Raw genomic sequence first — 20,855 nt, forward strand, 5'->3', positions numbered from 1 at the left:
GACGGACAGGCGCTTCAGCAACCGTTCCAGCGATCATCGCTCACTGCATGGAGGCGGAACACAGCGGAAACCTCTTCCGGCTGGCTACTTCTGTTCAGAATAAACAGGTAGTCATTAATAGAAGGTCTGCCTGTTTCAACGGGCCGGAAGCAGCTCTGTTTTTAGGGGAGATGAAAACCGAGAGACTTGGACAGGTGAGCGATTCTCACCCACTTGCCCTGCTGGGTCCCATGTTTACACGGAGTGACGGCCACCTGCAATCGCTCTTTTCAGCTAAAACTGTCAGCCTGCGCCAAAGTACCACAAGCGTGGTTTTACGTGGGCAGTTCATCCGTTTGTGGCAATGAACAGCGACTGACCATGAGCCTGTTATCAATGGTTACCCGAGTAATGACCTGTAGCGCGAGGACAAACAACGGCTCGCACATCCGTCAGCGCCGCACGTTTCTCAGTCCTGCTGACCAGTGAGCGTTGTCAGGCCCTATATGCCTATGAATTAACCCCTTGAGTGGCACGCCCGGAAATTTTCCGGGACGAGCTCCACTGCTCATAGCGATACAGCCTGGAAGATTTCCGGGCTATGTATCACTATGGGAGCTGCAGAGCACACTGCCACAAGCTGTGACATTGTGCTCTGCCTGCTCTGCCTGCACAGTCCCACAGAAAGCAGTGCAAGGGCTTTGAAAAACCAGCAGAAGATATTGCCGATATGCCGGCAATCTCCTGCTTTGTTCACAGGTTGCCATAGAGACCATCGGCTTGTCAGAAGCAAGCCGATGGTCTCTGTGGCAGGGAGAGCTTGGTGCTTGGCTGTCAGAGGACAGCTAGGTACTAGCTCTTACAGCAGAGATCAGAGAAAACCTCCGATCTCTGCTGTGTTAACCCTTTACATGCTGCAGTCTATGTGACTGCAGCATATAAAGGGCTGTCACTGCAGCATGTAAAGGACTGTCACCATCGGACCCCCGGAATGTGATCAGGGGTCCTGATGGGTCCCTGTGGAAGTCCCCTAAAGGGACAAAAAAAAAAAAAAAATTATAACACTTGTCTCCCTTTACTTTGTAAAAAATCAAAAATACAATCACACATGTGGTATCCGTGTGCGTCGTAATGACCCAGAGAAGGAAGTTAATGCATTATTTAACCCCTTAATGACATGGTCCTTTTTTTTTTCTTTTTTCCCCATTTCTTTTTTTCCTCCTCCCTGTTTAAAAAAATCACAACTTGTCCCGCAAAAAACAAGCCCTCATATGGCCATGTCAATGGAAAAATGAAAAAGTTATGGCTCTTGAGACACAACTGCAAAATTAGTTGAAATTCAATGATTAGACCATTTTAAAAAACCTGCCCTGGTGGGCACGACAGAGTGGTAGGAAACCCGCCACTCAAGGGGTTAATGTTGACCCGTCTGTCGGCTGTTCAGCAATATCCATAGAACCAATGATCGGAGAAAATGAAGGTTCTTGTTATCAGTCTGCGTTAAAGCGCCGTAAACGTCCATCAAGTTCTCTAGAAGGGAAGATCAATTGTAACGTGTGATTTACAGTTTCAGCGAATGCCGCGGAGCCGGAGATAAGAGGACAGCGCTGCAGCAGCGGAGACCCCAACAGTCTCGTTCAGCTCCTCAAGCATTCTTGTTTTAAGCTGGAACCAAAGTCAAAATCTTTGGCAATGACTTTAGAGTAATATCAGCCCGGGGTAACTACAAGGCGCTTTCTCAACAAGCGCATTCCCCCCGGAGTAATAAACGCTCGGTGGGAAGCAAGAACCATTTTTAATCCTATCAGCCTGTAATTTCAAACCTCACAAACTCAATGGAATACAGAATAATTGAAAATAGCAACTGTGAAGTCTTATTAAGCAAATTACGCCATTTCAGATCCAAGTACTTAATTTGATAAAAATCTATATTTTATATTATATTGGAAGCAAAATAGACGCAGTACGAGGATACGGCACGCCAGTGAGCGGAAAGTTAATGCAGTTACTAAATTTATCAGCCATTTCAGAACTGCTGTATAACTATAATGAGCGGCCCTAAACCTTAAATACTGGGCTGAAACCGTGCCGGAATAGAAAAAGTTCATGAAATCTCTATTAGTCTCCAGGTTTAGTTAATTATTGTTCTTTTTTTTTGCATTTTTAGATTATATTTCTAGTGGCTGCCTCGATGATCTCATAGCTATATAACTGCTATCCAGCTGGAAAGAAGTAACACTCACTATAGGGTCCGGGCTATACGGGACTCATTCTCTAAAGCACTTTATTACTGATCTTTATAATCACCGATTTGAGGTTTCACGCCAGTTTATAGAGAATGGCGCATCCCATGACCGGCAAACTTACCCCGACAATAAAAGGGAATAGAAACGGTTTAGTCTTCCAACTCATACGGTCAAAAATTCCATATATTCAGTTTTCCCCCACTAATGCCTTCCAGAAAGCTTGGCAACATCCCATAGGGCTGGCAGTACGGCTACCACAGGGGTTCTCTACCAGCCCGGCCTCCATAGGTAACAGTTGTCAGCTGCATGAAGGCAGGTATTCTGTGACTTCTCAGAGATAATGGCCCGGTTCACATCTGCGTTGGGGCTTCCTCAGGGGGCATATATCTATACTACAATTAAGTTCGGCACTATAGAGCAATTCCAGCAACCTCATTGGTTCGGATTCAGAATTCCAGCAACCTGATTGGTTGTTTGGCTTGTCTGATTCAACCTCATTGGTTGTTTGGGTTCCCCGATTCAACCTGATTGGTTGTTAGTGCTGAACTTGAGTGTAATATAGATGTATGCCCTCGGGGCTTCAAATCTCTCAGTTCCCTTTTTGAAATAGAGGGACTGAATTAAAACAGAAATTAACATTTCTGGGGTTTTTTTACCCAATGATTTCAATGGGTTTTCAAAACCAGAAAATGGAAAGGTTTCTGTTTGCTTCCGTTCTGCCTGGTTATTTTTTGGATGGCAGTATAGTGCAGTCTAGCGTGTCCGGACGAAATTAGGCAAGCGTATGGCCTCATGAAGAACCGGAGCCCCAGCAGCTGGACTGGAGAGGTGTCTAGGAGGAGGGGAAACGGCAAGCGACTCCATAAAGATGTACAGAGCTGATAGACCCTCCTCGAGGCCACTGAAGCAGCGCCTGCACTTACCAGACGAGCAACGGTTCCTCCAACAGCCGTCTCCCCTAATGCCGCAGGCACAACATCCCGTCGGGTGAACGCTTGCAGCTTAAGGAGTAGTTGGGGGGAGGGTCATTAGTTACGGTATGTCGGGAATCGCTGCCCCCCCCCCCTCTTTTTCTTTTAACTTCCCTTGTTTTTGTTAAGCAAACAGAGGTTCTGTATGACGGATGGGCTTTATTGCGCTCCAGGGAGATTTTGATATTGTGGAAATTTTCCCATTGTTTTCTCTTTTGATTGCTCTGAATTTGCGCATTATCTGTTCTTTCGCTTGTACTGTATAAATTGCCCAATAAACATCTCTTTAAAAAAAAGAGTTCCTGGGCGGTGGCTCGTCTGCTGCGGAACAATAGGATGGGGAAGGAGGGATAAAACACCCCTGGTTCTTTTTTGCCCTGACATCTACTAGGGGAGCATTGAGAGCCCCCATATGACCGTGTGACCTGAGCCTTACCGAGTTTACAACAACCTGCTATTCTGTACCGTCGGCTCATTCACAGCGTAATTGTGTTTGTTTTAGGTTTACGGTTATTATTTGGACCCTCCCATCTTAGGGCCCGCACACAGGCGCGTCTCACAGTGTATTGCGCACATAATACGCGGTAGCAAACTTTACTTTCAACGATGACTCGAAGTGCTTGCGCAGAAAACATCGCAGCATGCACTATTTTGGGGCGCATTACACACGCATACATGCCAAGATGGTGTACGAGGGATGGTTGGAACGCAGGGGTACACAATGCAAACTTGCTCCAGACAAACTGGAGCAAGTTCAGGAAGAGTTACCAGGATGGTGAGCGGTCTGCAAATCATGTCCTATGCGGAACGGTTAAAGGATCTGAGAATGTTTAGCTTGCAGAAGAGAAGGCTGAGAGGAGACTTAATAGCTGTCTACAAATATCTGAAGGGCTGTCACAGTGCAGAGGGATCAGCCCTATTCTCATCTGCACAAGGAAAGACTAGAAGCAATGGAATAAAACTGAAAGGGAGGAGACACAGATTAGATATTAGACAGTGAGGGGGGATCAATGAGTGGAACAGGTTGCCACGGGAGGTAGTGAGTTCTTCTTCAATGCAAGTCTTCATACAAAGGCTGGCCAAATATCTGTCTAGGATGATTTAGTGATCCTGCACTGAGCATGGGGTTGGACCCGATGACCCTGGAGGTCTCTTCCAACTCTACCATTCTATGCACAGGGCATACGCCCGCAGAAACCGCTCATGGCAGATAACTCTTACAGGTGACTTGTTTGTTTGTTTGTTTTCTATTCTCCCTTCTTCCACTAATTGTAGACTGTCTGACTCTGTAAAGTTAAATCTTCCATAGATGCGGGATTTTGTATTTTTGATGAAAAGCACAAAGTTTGAAAAAACACTAAGAGTTTAGCGAATCACTGCTTGGTCTGCATCGAGATATAATATCCCAAAACAGTCCGTTCATTTACCCAGACATACATAGCGGGGGAATCAGTCTATACGAGGGGCGCTGCCTGCGAGGGATGCTGGTTTGACCATAAGATAGAGAAAGTCACCATAAGTAGCACTGAAGAACAAGCGTCTCACCCGATGTTAATAAGAGCCTGAAAATAAGTTTTGCAGTAAGATGGGAAAAAAAATTAAATCCAAAAGCATCAAGAAGAGGAAATAAACGGAGGCAAATGCAAAAACAAGCGATACAAACCAAAGTGAAATAGATGCAGCACAGAAGCAGATGGTTAAAGCTGGCAAAAGAGAAAAAACCTCACATTCATTCAGAACCAACAGATGCGAGGAGTTTAAAATATTGCTGCTTTAGGATACACAAAGCCTGTCGGCGCAGATTGTGGGTTTGGGCCAGTCTATCAGTTATTAATGATCTTGAAGAACAGAAGTCCTAGAAGACTTGTGAAGAGAGCTGCTACGACAGACTCGGCGCGATGGGGGCTGCCGGGCTCCGCAGAGATGCAAGAGGAAAACCGGCACAAACTTAGTTTAGGCAAATGAGGCGAGGAGAAGCTTTGTCTTCAGGCCCGGGAAGAATCGTCTAATGGAGGCCATCTTGTCTCCCATTCAGCATCATCCAAGCAGAAGACTAAGAGATGGCTTACTTGAATTAGTATATAGGGCTTTAGAATTACCCTACAGTCGTTAATCTTGTTTGGGCTTTTTGCAATCTTCCATAAGTGCAATTACTTTGAAAGCTAATGTAGATCTGAGCATCAGACAGTCGAATGGGGACAGAACTGAAGCTTCCATGTATTACACTTGGAATAGCTAGGGACAATATTTTTGGAGAGATGCAAAAATACGAGAATCTTAGGCATCTAACCTTGACTGTTTTTATCGTAGTCTTAACCAGCATGTCAAAAATGCTTACGGGAGCGTGGCCTAACCTCTTGGGCACGTGTGCTCCAGCCATGTAAAACACGCTTTGTGACATCCTACCAAGGTAAAGCTATTAATCAGTTCACACACATGCTGAGGGTTTGACTCCGGTCCAGAGGAGCCTTATGAAGGGTTTCTTACTTATCTTGGCCCCAAATACCTGCAACCTGCCCAGTCTGCTCGTGATTGGAATCTCGGCCCTGCCTAGGCGCCATACTCGGCCCATGGACTGGATGGTGCTGCATCACTTACCACATTGAGAACTGGGGAGGGGGGGGGGGTGCTGGTGGTTCAAGTCCAGGACAGGTAATCATCAGTGGGCTGCAGTCTGCGTGTCCCATTGGGGTGACGGCGTCTTGCAGGTCCAACATGTCTGTAGGAGGAGCAGTGCATGAAACGCCCGCTGATCCTATGGATGTCCAGTACTTCAGCACCTCAATATCATCTGTGATCAACCACCCTGCACCCTACTGGCCCACAATCATCTAGCCTGGAGGCACGGAATACCTTACCATACTCCAAACCATAAAGCCAAACTGCCAGAAATGCAAGCTGGTCTTTCTACTGCTCAGAGTTCCAGCAAAAGAATTGAGTCAGCCAGCACCCATACTGCTCGGGAAGTAAGACATTACCACAAAGAATAGTCTGCTAATCATTTAGAACAGGAGAGTGGTGGTTGTGGGAGATTCCCTACTGAGGGAAACAGCGGCCGCTATCTGCAGACCTGATGCCTCACGAGAGGTGTGCTGTCCTCCAGGTACACAAATCACAGACGTGTCAGATAGGCTGACAAGACTCTTCAGTCCTACAGAACACCACCCAGTCCTACTAATAGATGTAGGGACAAACGACACTGCAAAAAAGGACCTTGCAACTATCTGCAGAGACTTTGAAGACCTCGGAGAGAAGGTGAAGGAACTAGGAGCACAGGTGGTCTTCTAATCCATCCTCCCAGCGGATGGCCATGGAATAAGGAGATGGAACAGGATTCTAGAGGGGAACAACTGGCTACGTCGATGGTGCCATCAGCAAAGATTTGGGTTTCTAGACTATGGAGTGAATTACCTATATGATGGACTGCTTGGTAGAGACGGGTTACACCTTACAGACAGGTAAGCGTATATTTGGTGGGTGCCTTGCTTTACTCATTAGGAGAGCTTTACAGTAGAACAATATGGGAAGGGAAGTGAAAGGTAAAAATATACAGCTAATTGATACATTTGAGAACCTCGCTATTAGCAGTGGAAAGAAAGAACAAAGACAAAAAATTCAGAAGGAAAGTAGAGGAACAAGAGACCCCGATCAGAAACTAACATGTTTCTACACAAATGCCCAGAGCTGGGAAACAAACAAGGAGAATTGGAGCTCCTAGCACAGGAAGAGAAATAGGATGTCATGGGCATCACGGAAACTTGGCGGGATGATACACATGATTGGGATACAAGGCTTGAAGGATTATTTATAAGAAACCAACCTAATAATACGGGGGAGGAGGTGTTGTGTTGTAGGTTAGGAAAACATTCATCTCCACAGAGATTCAAGCTTCAGAGCTGGGAGTTCTGTAGAAACTGTTTGGGTAAGAATACAAGGAGAGAACACCAGAAAGGACACCATTGTAGGCATTTACTATAGGCCGCCTGGACAAGCAGAAGATATGGAGGAACTCTTTCTATATCAGATGGCCAAGCTCTCAAAAAAGTAGGACACCGGCCAGGCTCACATGAGCGTGTGGTAAAGCGCTGTGAGTATTATGCAGATTTACCGCTGTGTAGCCGGCTTATCGCCACGTATGTCAGCGATTTTTGACTACGCATGACAGCATGACATCAATCCAGTTTGTATCCTGGTTTTTCTAGGGGGCTTACTCTTTTTCTACCAGTATGCAATGGCGCTCTCTGCTGGCTAAAGGCAGTACTGCATGAGGTGACATGTTGGATAGGCTTCGACAGAAGAGAAGCTGGCAATATACAGTTAGAGAACCCTGACGGATGTCTTCCAACATTGAAGCTGTACAGCCTTAAATCATAATGTCTTCAGAGGTCAGACAGTGGATTCGAAAGGGTTCATATGTCATTTCATTGCACTACAGCAGATGACAAGGTTCCCCGAAAGCGCTGAAAGAGGTTGTCCCATTTCTAGCCGCTTTGCTGCTGGAAGCGGACGGCGCGGCGGCGAGAGTTGCTACACAAGCTAACCCCTTCTGCAGTGAATGAAAGTTAGTCTGCAGTACCAACAAGGGCCACTGCACATCGTATGGCGCTGTCCGCTTCCTGAAGCAAAACAGCTAGAAGTGGGACAATCCCATTCATTTAAACGGATGATCAGCTATCTGGATCTACTGGAAGCCTCTGTGAAACCCATTTAACATACATTAATTAAGGTCCAACCCAAGACGACTGGCATCCTGTCTAATGGTGAGACGGTACAAACATTAACCTGGGCTTCTTCATAGACCCAACTAACTTCTACATTCATGTACATTATGTGAACAGTCAAACATCTGCTGCGATAAACCTGAACGCTACCCGATTCTGCAGGGGAGAAGGAGAAAAAAAAACTAATTTAATGACAGATTTTATTTAAATTTCACATATAAATTTGTCAAGCAGGCCGCCAGAAAATACTGGATGCGGAAATTTACTGTATCAATATTGCCTAAAACTAAAACTTCATAAATAACGCGGATTACCAGGTGTTTCGTGGAAATGGGCCCATATTTTATGATCCTTTCTATACTTCAATTCTGTGAAAGGAAATAACCTTCACAAATAAAACGGGGAGAAATGAAAGCTCCATTCTTCAATCATGTCAAAATGTCGAAATGCAGTTTGCCACTAAAAAACAACTATGCAAGCGAATAATATCAATTTGTACAGATCTATATTCATTGGCAGAATTACCGGATGAGAGTTTAATGGCGGCTGTCAGTTCTGCCGGAGTGCTGCACTTCACCGCCGCTCTTGGAGATCGCAGGAATTCATTTACCTGAATGGCAGACCTTAACAAACTATCAAAAAAAGTACTTTCCAACAGGCCTGCCGAACAGAGCTCCCCTTATTGGTAAGCCGCATTAGTTATACAGTGGAGTCGCATTGTTCCAATCACCTCCGACTACCCATGTTGGCAGTGCCATGTTGGGGGGGGGAAGAGGCCGTCTGCTCAAATACCCCTTGTGGTCATCAGGGGTAAAAGAGGTCAGTTATCAGAGCTGGAAAAGGGGATGGCTATTGGCTTTCGGGCAGAGGATGGCGGTATTTCTTAAACAGCGCAGTTTGTGAACTCTTAGTGTGCTGCGCTGGTGAAAGTGAATCACGATTGGACAAACTGCAACATGGGGAATGACAGACTTGGAAACTACAGAGCACTACGAGCCATTGATGTGAGAGGGGAAGTTTAGCCACAAAGGTGTGCGCCGGCAAACTAATGGAGCAGCTCACCATGAAAATGAACCAATGGGCTACCAGACGTCTATGACAACAGTTTAGGGAACCCTGCGGTGTACGGAAGCGCCAAAGCAGACGGATGGGCACTTCATTTATGCCAATAAAGGTGCATGGTAGTGTCAGAATTGGACTGCCACTCATCAGCAAAGAGTGGTCTTCTCCGATGAGTCATCCAACGGATGGATGTCAGCGCGTCAGGCGAGAGACAGAGAACAAAACACCCTGCGACCATTGCTGGAAGAACGTAAGCTGGTGGCGCCAGCATTCTAGTTGTGGCATTCTCTGGGCCGCTCATCCATGTGGAAGGCACTCTCCAGCACTGCAGTCCCCGACGGCTCCAGAGACCACCTGCCAGCACTGCGTTACTCCCAGCTGCTGTCTGCACGGCGGTTACTCTGGATATTGGCCGGCCCTCATAATAATGTGACTCCACTCTGTAAGACCAGCAGGTAAAATGCCAATCTCACAAAAATGTGCCCCATGGCGTAATGAAGACGAACTCTTTATATTGAAATCGGAGCTACATTTATTTAAATTACATTATAGATAAATTCACCACATCTAAATTGAATTATTAGGCCACGATCTTCGGGGGCTGACCACTGGGACCCCCACGATCTTGAGTGAGGTACCTGTGACACCCCCCTCCCTATATAACAGAAGAATAATGTCCTCGTCCCTCGCCCCTATACCTCTTTTACTGCACCCCAAGACTTTATTAGCTTTTGCAGCAGCTGACTGGCATTGATTGCTCCAGTTAAATCTACAGCCCACTAGAACCCCCAGGTCTTTCTCCATATCACTTTTCCCTAGCAGTACCCCATTTAGTGTATATTGGTGACATCCGTTTCTCCTGCCCATGTGCAGAACCTTACATTTATCAATATTGAACTCCATTTGCCATTTTTCTCCCCAAGCCCCCAGCTTATCTCGGTCCGTTTGTAGCCGTACATTGCCCTCCGTTGTATTAATTATCTTGTATAATTTTGTGTCATCTGCAAATATTGATATTTTGCTGTGCAGTCCCTCTATCAGGTCATTGATAAATATATTGATCAGAATGGGGCCTAATCCTGAACCCTGTGACCCCCCCCCCCCCCCCCTACCCATTGACAGTGGCCCAATCAGAGTACGAACCATTTATTACCCTCCTCTGCTTTCTATCTCTGGGCCAGTTCTTTACCCAGCTACACACAATTTCGCCCCAGAGCGAGCTGTCTCATTTTATATATCAGCCTATTATGCGACACTGTGTCAAATGCTTTAGAGAAGTCCAGATATACGAGATCCATAGACTCTCTCAGGTCCAGCCTAGAACTTACTTCATCGTAGAAGATGATCAAACTGGTCTGACATGATCGACCCCTCATGAACCCGTACTGTTATACCATTGTTTTTCTTGAAGCCTTTCCTAAGGCCATCCTTCGGAATGCATCTCTCAGGAACCCCTCAAATATTTTTCCAATTACTGAAGTGAGACTTACCGGTCTGTAGTTACCAGACTGTCTTCTAGACCTCATTTTGTATATTGGAACCACATTGGCAATCAAGTGGTACAACCCCGGTCTCAATAGTGTCCCTAAATATAAGAAAAAGCGGTCTATCACATTATTCATTTCCCTTAGAAGCCTTGGGTGTATTCCATCTGGGCCCGTAGATTTATTCTTTCTTTAACCGGCTCTGTACTTCTTCCTGAGTTAGGCAGGTGATATTTAGTAGGGGGGTCGTTTTATTCCCTGCATCTTGTGTAACATTTCGTTTTCTTTTGTTAATACACTTGAGAAAAAACTATTTAATAGATTCCCCCCCCCCCCCAACCCCCTCCATCATCATCTATGATTTCTCCTGCATTATATGTTAGAGTATCAGTGCTTTCAGTGCAAATCCTTTTACAGTTTATATAATTGAAGATTAGTTTAGGGTTATTTTTGCTCGCCTTGGCAGTCTCTCTGCCTCCTCCTTTACAGTTTTTATAATTTCCTTACATAATTTGTTTTTTTTTTCCCCCTGTATGATTTCCCAAGTGTCCTTCAACCTGCACCCCCATGATTCTTTCCGGTTTGTTAGTTAGTACTAAGTCCAGAGTGGCCCTCCCTCTAGTTGGCCCGCGCACAAGTTGGGTAACGTAGTTATCTTTAATTGTTCTCAAGAACTTATCCCCCTTGTGAGATGCAATAATGTATCTTGAATTCTGAAATAGGCGGGACACAGGACCCCATTCTGAGGATCAGTGGGGGGCCTTAGTGGTCAGACAACCCACCGATCTACCAGTTTTCACCCATTCAGTGAATGGATGAATAAAAAACTATTGTCAGAATACCCCTTTAAACATGAATGACTGAAACTAAAATCTAGAAGAGCTGAACAAACCAACATACAAGGTTGCAGACAGACTGCGAATGATACAGACGCCTTTACGTAGGTTCTTGAAAAGTCAAAGCAAGCTTCCCACTGACTCTGACCTTACGGATGTTGAAAATCAAGTTACCATCATATAACTAACTTGATTTAATGGCTATAATGCTTTTAATTTTCCTATCTGCCCTGCGAGCTAGATGTAGAGAGCTTGTGCCAGGCAGAAACCAAGAAAGCCGAAATAAAATCTGAATTTCTCCTTTTCCCCTCTTTAATAATTGGCAGAGATTAACTTACATAGGTCTGTATTGTTTTAATTTAGTTCACCGCTGTGAGTGATTTTCTGCAATTTGATTTCTGAAAATCAAATTTTTGTATCAGTCTGGGTAGAAATGAAATAAGGAGGGCAGACTGGTATAGAAAATAATTTCATTGCATATGGGTGAATTACGATCTCATCTCTGCGGAGGAGGAGGAGCGGCCAGACACATTGTTAATCAAAAAATATTGTGCTTTCAGCCCAGGATCGCACCAGGATATCTATAAAAGACTACATGAGGAGAAGGCGAACGGGGGAAGCATCATCTGGGGATGTTTAGTGAAGCCGCAAGTATAAATCAGGGAGATTTAGAAAATAATAATGAAATGAAAAAGTAAAGAAAGCATTAAAAAAAAGTGCTGTATATTCAATATATTGGCATCTGGACCGAGCCCAACTCGCTCAACGTGACGGCTGATTGCACAGCAGTTTTTGGTGCTTTTAAAAGAAAGGTTTAATTGGAAATGACTTAAGTTTTTAGGTTAAACTTATTTTTTTATGAATGTTTGATGCCACCATGTATATTTAAAAATAAAAATCCTAAAATCCTGCAGTTTTCACACCGACCACAAAGACAATGACAGTCTGACAGTTCCTGTTCTGTAGTGAAAACTTCTCAGCTGTCATCTCATTATCATCACAGGATTACACTGAGGGAAGACACCTATATATAGGTAACACGGGACCCCACATTCATAATAGTCACAGCTCACCTCCTCCCCCTCCCTGTACAGACAGGATTACACTGAGAGGTGACACCTATATATAGATAACACAGGACCCACCATTCACAATAGTCACAGCTCACCTCCTCCCCTCCCTGTACAGACAGGATTACCCTGAGAGGTGACACCTATATATAGATAACACAGGGTTCACCATTCACAATAGTCACAGCTCCCCTCCTCCCCTACCTGAACAGACAGGATTACACTGAGAGGTGACACCTTTTTATAGAAAACACAGGAGCCACCATTCACAGTAGTCACAGCTTACCTCCTCCCCCCCTGTACAGACAGGATAATACAGAGGGGACACCTATATATAGATAACACAGGACCCACCATTCACAATAGTCACAGCTCACCTACTCCCCTCCCTGTACAGACAGGATTACCCTGAGAGGAGACACCGATATATAGATAACACAGGATCCACCATTCACAATAGTCACAGCTCACCTCCCCCTATTCTCTGCACGTCACAGAGAAAGCTCACAATACTCTTCCATAGAAGTCAGTGGGTCAGCACCTGTGCAGCCCATGAGGCTGCTGTAAAGCATATTTTTAAATGCAGTTAACTGTATCCCAGGCAAGATGGCCGCCCAGATAATAGAGAGTGTGGTCCCATACAGACAATAGAAATTAAAAACAAATTAGAAAATATCTCACGGTTTTTAATAAGTAAAAGAAAAATATAGTTGATCCCTCCCTTGAATGACGTGGCAAGACAATGGCAGCTGTAAGAGGGTCCAATCCAAGGGTAACAGTAGCTCAGATCTAGATGACTGCATCGTTCATGGAGATAAATAAGGAGAAGCAGAGCAGTATCTCCAGAATGCTTTCATACCAAATACTAGCAAACTTTTTCCTGAAGTTATTGAAAGTTTGGTCACTTAGTGAAGTTTATCATTAGAGGGTGACATCGTGGGGGGCGCCATTCCCCATTAGAGGGTAGTCAAGGAGCTGATCCGGCGATTATCTCAATACCGCTACCCCATAAGGAAATAACAGTAGCGTGTGTGAGTAGGAAGACATGCTGCACTCCACGACGGAACGGCGCACGGGCCCCTGGGGGCCCCGGAGCATGGATTTCAATTTTGCGTTGTGGATGCTGTATGAGGTGGAGAGTAAAATCAAATTGTAAAGATGAAGGCTAGCTTGTGGGAAGCAGAAATCCGCTTTCTACATGTCTGTAAGGGTACATTGACACAAGCGTCAATGAGTCGCACCCGGCATTCTCAGGCACAACTCGCATTGCAGAACACACAGACACCCCATATGTGTGCGACGTGTAGAGACCGCGCATCTGCATGTCCTCCTCTCGTGCGAGTCACATGCAAATAGAACACGCTGCGATTTTCGTGTTTCGCACCACTGCAAGTAAGGTTGCATTTTTTTGCGCCGTGCAACGCACAAACCTAACACAATTCTCTTGCCCACATGAATGCACCCTTAGTGCCACGGGACCACGGCTATGACTCTGGTTGTGCAGCCTATGTGTAAGCAGAACTGAAGGAGGTCCAACGTGGATCGGTACTTGTATCCTGCAGACGGCGGAGGACTCCCTGGACGATCTGCGGCCTCCTCTAGTCATAGCAGCAGTCCCACGGGACGCAAAAACTGCATTTGCTTCTCACAAGCTTCTTCTTCTCTTCAACTCTGCAATTGGGGTTTTCTCACCAGGATCCACAATGCAAAACTGAAATCCATGTTCTGGGGCCCCCAGGGGCCGCTGCGCCATTCCATCATCTATGTAGCACATCCACGCCCTCATACTGTTATTTATAGGACACCAGTATGAGATCTAGTGCCGTATAGGCTCGTGACTAAACCCCGTAGAGTATAGAATTACAGATTAGTATGCCATCTATTGGCCCTCGCGGACCGCTACTTGTACATGTAATGAGATACAGATGTCAGTGCTTTACCTGCTCCTGCCTCTCTAGCCACTTGTCCACCAGGGGGTGACTGGCACTCAAAGAAGAGCGAGCTTTATCCCTTTCAAACTGCTTAGACCAGTTACTGGGGTCCCTGGGGAGACTCCTGTAGTTCTCATCTTTCTGTTGTGAAAGAAAGAAAAAACACATTATTGGAGGGGAACTCCTATAGACACCGAGTACAGGGCGCCTTACGCCACAACGCCATACGGCCACTCCCAATATAGCGACACGCGGCACATGCCGGCAGCCAATCAGCAAACAAAAACTTCCTACTGCGCTACAACCAAACTTAACAGTATTAAATGGTCACTGGAAGGCGTTCGGTAGGTAATATATATATAATATCCAGCAATTAATGTGACTTACTGCACGTCTACACAGCGAGAAAATGTTACGTTAGAAGGTAAGTTCAGCGCACACCGCAGGGAAGCCAAGCTACAGGGGAATCGTATGGGCTGTAAGGGCGCTTGTACACAAGAGTCGCTCGTGCAGACGGTTTATGCAGGCAGGTAAGTCGTTCAGCCGCAGTGAATAAGGACTGAATGATCAGCAGACGATCCACCGAGGATTTTCATGCTGGCATGAAATGATTGATAAGCAAACAAATCATTCATCGTTAAATCGTTGGCCGCGTTTACACTAAACAATTAACAGTCAAATTCTAATGATCTTTTTGAATCATACTTGTTCCATGTAAACGCACCTTACATCACCTTGCAGCCTCTTTTTTTCTCATTTTTGGTTTCTTGCCCTCCGATACCAAAGTATTGCATTATATCACATTCTCACAGGTAGTTTATTAAGTCAGGCCACAGGCATGGCTTAATAGGTAATCAGGCATGGCTTAATAGGTAATCAGCCATGGCAGCCCTCAGAAGACCCCTGACTGCCATGGCACGTACAGGACCCGAGAACTCCGATTAGGGAATTAAAAAAATTTAACAACTGCAACCAGCATTCACACTGGTCGTGACTGTTGCAGGAGGGTATCAGCAGTCAAAGGCAGTGGCACCCACAAATGTATGGAGCGGGATAGACTCTTGATCCTGCTCCATACAAACCCCAAACCTCCAGGCATAAATGTAAGCCCTGTGTTGGTAAAGGGTTAAAGGGATTCTGTCACCAGGTTCATGCTGTCCAAACCCCGGGCAACACGGACTCAGGACAGGCTTGCCCATTTCCCCTGTCTATCTATTAAACACGGCCTCATTTGAGAACACACTTTGACCTTTGAATCAGAGTTGAGCTTCGAGTTACGGAGGCGGGACAAGCTGGTGTCTCCCCGCCCACAGAATGCTGACTGCCAGCTCTCTCCCTATACCCAAGCAGGAAGAGGGGCTGTCACTCTGCATGATGCAGACAGGGGGAAGCCAAGTGCTGATGCATCATGGGATACATCTGAAACTTAAAAGTTAAAAAAAAAGTATCATAGAGGGGGCTGCACTGCAGGGAAGTGACTGCAATACACAGAAGAGACCTCCAGGAGTGTGACAGGTAAGCATAAGGGAGGCAGGGATGGAAAAATGGACTGGAGTGTCCCTTTAAAAATCAAAATCCTGTTCAGTGCTATTATGCCAAATTACTATTATAAATCACCTACAAGAGGCCGCTCAAGCTCTCTGCCACTGCCCTTATCCATCCGGCAATCAACTGGTTTACCCGTGTCATCCACTGATGGCATTCCCCATGCAGTTGCCTACAATACCCATAAATGCTAGCAACCGGACAAGCCCATTAAAGAGTAAAAATTGGTGAGATTCTTCAAAAGGGGATGGGGGGGGGGGGGGGGGGTGAGAAAATCAGACTCAAGTCAACATGGTAATCAGCTGATGATGCCAGAGACATGTAGTATGTGCCAGCATTTAGATGCCCTCCAGTACATGGATGGATCGGGGCAGTCAGAGTGATGGCAGCTTGATAAGACCACACATCTTTAAATGTGACCCAATGGCCCATCAGTAGCCTCCACTGAACACCACATTACACATGCGCTACTTCCTAATGTGATGTGTGGCACTACTAGGGGCCACTGATCGATGGGTCAGGTCACACGCCCCTCCATCAGCAGCCATGCTACATATGGGATCTGGCAATGAGACATGCTCAAACAGGAGGTTGTGTTCTAAAAAAAGGTGACGTTGGGGGCAGCATTAGTAAAAGATAGTTATTCCCATCGATAGGTTATGCCTTTACCTCTTTAGAAACGTGAACCCCTTTGAGTCTACAAATCAATGATAGATGCCAATTATCAATGTAATGCACTTTAGATTAATTTGCTCATTCTAATGTACCAATAATTGTGGAGCGTTTGGAAAAGTCTGTCTGAAAACCTTGAACGGCCATATATTTGTGCCTGAACTTTGGCCTTTTCCCTTTATTTATTACCTCCTGCAGGACCCCATCGCCTACTTCTCTAACCAATTGTCAAATCTGTTCAGAAAAGTGGTAATAAAAATACTGATCCATTAAACCAGGGGTCCCCAACTCCAGTCCTCGGGGACCACTAACAGGTCATGTTTTCAGGATATCCTATGGTAAGAACACCTGTGGCAATGTCTGAGGCACCGACAATAATTACATCACCTGTGCAACACTGAGGAGATCCTGAGAACATGACCTGTTGGCGGTCCCTGAGGACTGGAGTTGGGGAACCCTGCATTAAACCACACGGCTTCGATGCGCCTTTAAAAACTGCACAATTTATGCCAAAATTGGTTTAAACAGATTGTTAAATGTGCCATTGAGGTTTATGCCGCTGTCCTACTGGAAGGACAAGAGAACCTCTCCGAAGGCATCTGTTCTTGTGGTCTTCTGGACCAACACTACATTGGTGTTCAACCCAGGCAGTACTGCAAACAACATTATGAGACTTGGATCAGAGTCTCTCCATAGGAAGGGTACTAAATAACTAAAAATTGGATTATGCCCATGTATTCGTATGCAAATTAGGGGGCCCTTTGTTACGTAGAATGTGTTCTATAAGAAGGTCCTTTTTTGTCCTCAGATGGTCAGTGACCAGGTATGCCAATCAGAGTATGAACTCCATGCACCCAAATCACAGACTATGAGAGAGGAAATGGGGGCATCATATGGTCAAATCTCTGGAAGGACTGGCCATAGTGCCATCTCCGTATAGACAGCAGTTACTCAGTGGATACAAGGCGGCTCCAGGACTCGCAAACTTGGCACACGTCCACACGTTGGGACAATGCAACGTGAAGGCCGCCAAATTGTGTGGGTGGCAAATGCTGACAAACAGGGACAGCAGCACAGATCCAAGCAGTGGTTGGAAGCAGAGTCGCCCCAGGAACAATTGAAAACCAATTGCTTTAAGATGTGTTGCATTCTCAGACCCCCATGTAGTGTGCTCCGATAACCCGACTGCACTGCCAGCATCGGCTAACCTAGTATAAGGCAAGATGCAACTGGACACATGAATGAAGAACAGTTGGGTTTAGTAAGGAGTCCCAATTCTATCTGGGGCAAAGTACTAATCATTAATGTATCCATTAGTCTTTTGGAGGAAGGGTCCACCCTGCGGTAATTCCAGAGCGCCATACAGGTGAACAAGCCATGCCGGCGTGGAGAGACCCTAAACAAGACATCTAAAACACTTATTGATGCAATGTCTGCAAGGATCCAAGAATGTGCAGGACCTCATGGTGGGCACACTTCTTTACTGACACCTGTACCAGGGCTCATAGTGGGCACACTTCTTACTGACACATGTACCGGGGATCGTGGTGGACACACTTCTTCCTGACACCTGTACTAGGGCTCATAGTAGGCACACCTTTACTGACACCTGTACCAGGGCTCCTAGTGGACATACTTCTTCCTGCCACCTACATTAAGGCTCATGGTGGGCACACTTCCTCCTGACACCTATATCAAGGCTCATGGTGGGCACACTTCTTCCTGACACATGTACCAGGGCTCATGGTGGGCACACTTCTTCCCGACACAATGTACCAGGGCTCATGGTGGGCACACTTCTTCCCGACACAATGTACCAGGGCTCACGGTGGGCACACTTCTTCCCGACACAATGTACCAGGGCTCACGGTGGGCACACTTCTTCCTGACACAATGTACCAGGGCTCATGGTGGGCACACTTCTTCCCGACACAATGTACCAGGGCTCATGGTGGGCACACTTCTTCCCAACACAATGTACCGGGGATCGTGGTGGGCACACTTCTCCCCGACACAATGTACCAGGGCTCATGGTGCGCACACTTCTTTACTGACACATGTACCGGGACTCATGGTGGGCACACTTCTTCCTGACACCTGTACAGGGGCTCATTTCTTACTGACATATGTACCAGGGATCGTGGTGGACACACTGCTTCCTGACACCTGTACTAGTGCTCATAATGGATACACTTCTTTACTGACACCTGTAACAGGGCTCATAGTGGGCATACTTCTTCCTGACACCTATACCAGGGCTCATGGTGGGCACACTTCTTCCCGACACCTGTACCAGGGCTCGTGGTGGGAACACTTCTTCCCGACACCTGTACCAGGGCTCGTGGTGGGAACACTTCTTCCCGACACCTGTACCAGGGCTCGTGGTGGGAACACTTCTTCCCGACACCTGTACCAGGGCTCGTGGTGGGAACACTTCTTCCCGACACCTGTACCAGGGCTCGTGGTGGGAACACTTCTTCCCAACACCTGTACAGGGGCTCACTTCTTACAGACACCTGTACCGGGGATCGTGGTGGTCACACTTCTTACAGACACCAGTACCGGGGATCGTGGTGGTCACACTTCTTACAGACACCAGTACCGGGGCTCATGGTGGTCACACTTCTTAGTGACACATGTACCAGGACTCATGGTGGGCACACTTCTTTACTAACACCTGTACAGGGGCTCATTTCTTACTGACACATGTACCGGGGCTCATGGTGGGCACACTTCTTCCTGACACCTGTACCAGGGCTTGTGGTGGCACACTTCTTCCTGACACCTGTACCAGGGCTTGTGGTGGCACACTTCTTCCTGACACCTGTACCAGGGCTTGTGGTGGCACACTTCTTCCTGACACATGTACCGGGGCTTGTGGTGGGCACACTTCTTCCTGACACCTGTACCAGGGCTTGTGGTGGGCACACTTCTTCCTGACACCTGTACCAAGGCTCATGGTGGGTACACCGCTTACAGACACCTGTACCAGGGCTCTTGTTGGGCACATTTCTTACTGAAGCCTGTACCAGGGCTTGTGGTGGCACACTTCTTCCTGACACCTGTACCAGGGCTTGTGGTGGCACACTTCTTCCTGACACCTGTACCAGGGCTTGTGGTGGCACACTTCTTCCTGACACCTGCACCCAACAGTAATAAACTGTCTGATTAATTCCATTTTGCTATCATTTATTCTGGGTGACTCTGTACACATCTAGCATGTGTCATGACATTCTACCAATTCCTTCTGGCTAGAACACTTTCAGTGTCCATCAGCGTATTCTCAGCTGTATTGTTTATCAGTAGCTACGGGTTGCATTACGCACATAATTGCCCTATAAAATCTTGCATCATCATAACACTCCAATCTACAGCCATAAATTAATAATACAACCAACATTTTCTGCTGTGAGGCTCTATTGTGACTTCTTCAATGTTGCACAAGATAAACCAGAAAGTTAATAGGACAACGCCGATGGTAGGTGACGGACGCGGCTTGGAAGCTCCAGGACTGGACCTCACAATAGTATCCGGGGCTGCAGTGATTGACATGAATCATGCGCACTCCTTGCTGTGAGCGTTGGCTGGTTTAGAGCTTATTGTTTGAATTTCCAGACTGTCACATATCTCCGCTCCCTCCGAAGAAGACTGAAGGTCTGTGTGATCCGGGAGCAGAGTTGCCACTTAGGAGAGGAGCGGAGCACAAGCAGGAGGCTTCACATGTCGGCTCAGGACAGACAGAGCTATTAATTCACTCGGAGATGTAGGCAGAATCTGGGCACTTTGTAAGAATTCACAAAGAACTCGGCTTACTGGGTGGATTTAACTTACAACACTTATGGGATAACTCCCTACAGTAAAGCTGCAGATCATCTCAACCAGCTGATACGGCACATCTACCATAAAATAAGTTATGATATACCGTAAGAGCCATCTGCCTTAATTTATGTCAAAACCACAAAGCTTTTTGAAGTTTACCTGAATGGCACTCACAAACTTCATTAGTTTAAAGAGCATTAGTCGTACCTCTTCAGCAAGGCCGGCTGCATAGCTTTGTAGCTGAGGCCCGGCTGACTCCAACAAGGTCTCTCCTTTGTTTATACTCCCTTCCGTTCCCATGTACTGGCTCTTCCTAGACTCGGCCCCAGGTGCTGTGACTGTCAAGTGGGCGGTCCCCACTACTGTCAGTGGGTGACATCAGACTTGATTGGTAGTGCATTGGGGGGGATCATCTACCGTATATACCGGCGTATAAAGCGACGGGGCGTATAAGACGACCCCGCAACTTTCACCTTATACGCCGGGAATACAGCGGAGCAAAAAAAAAAAAAAATCATT

General features: G+C 46.3%; 1 protein-coding gene across 5 annotated transcripts in view; it reads right to left on the reverse strand.

The window, feature by feature from the left end:
- Positions 1-20,855, reverse strand: part of PARD3 (par-3 family cell polarity regulator) — a 535,977-nt gene that overhangs the window by 332,664 nt on the left and 182,458 nt on the right. For 3 of the 5 annotated variants that reach the window (XM_066585801.1, XM_066585802.1, XM_066585800.1), the window contains exon 5: positions 14,310-14,441. The exons of the other annotated variants lie outside the window; for them this stretch is intronic. In XM_066585801.1, coding sequence (XP_066441898.1) covers positions 14,310-14,441 — 132 coding nt within the window. The remainder of the gene's footprint in view (positions 1-14,309; positions 14,442-20,855) is intronic. 5 annotated transcript variants of the gene reach the window in all.

Source organism: Eleutherodactylus coqui, chromosome 12 (genome assembly GCF_035609145.1).
Source record: "Eleutherodactylus coqui strain aEleCoq1 chromosome 12, aEleCoq1.hap1, whole genome shotgun sequence".
NCBI classification, from domain to species: domain Eukaryota; kingdom Metazoa; phylum Chordata; class Amphibia; order Anura; family Eleutherodactylidae; genus Eleutherodactylus; species Eleutherodactylus coqui.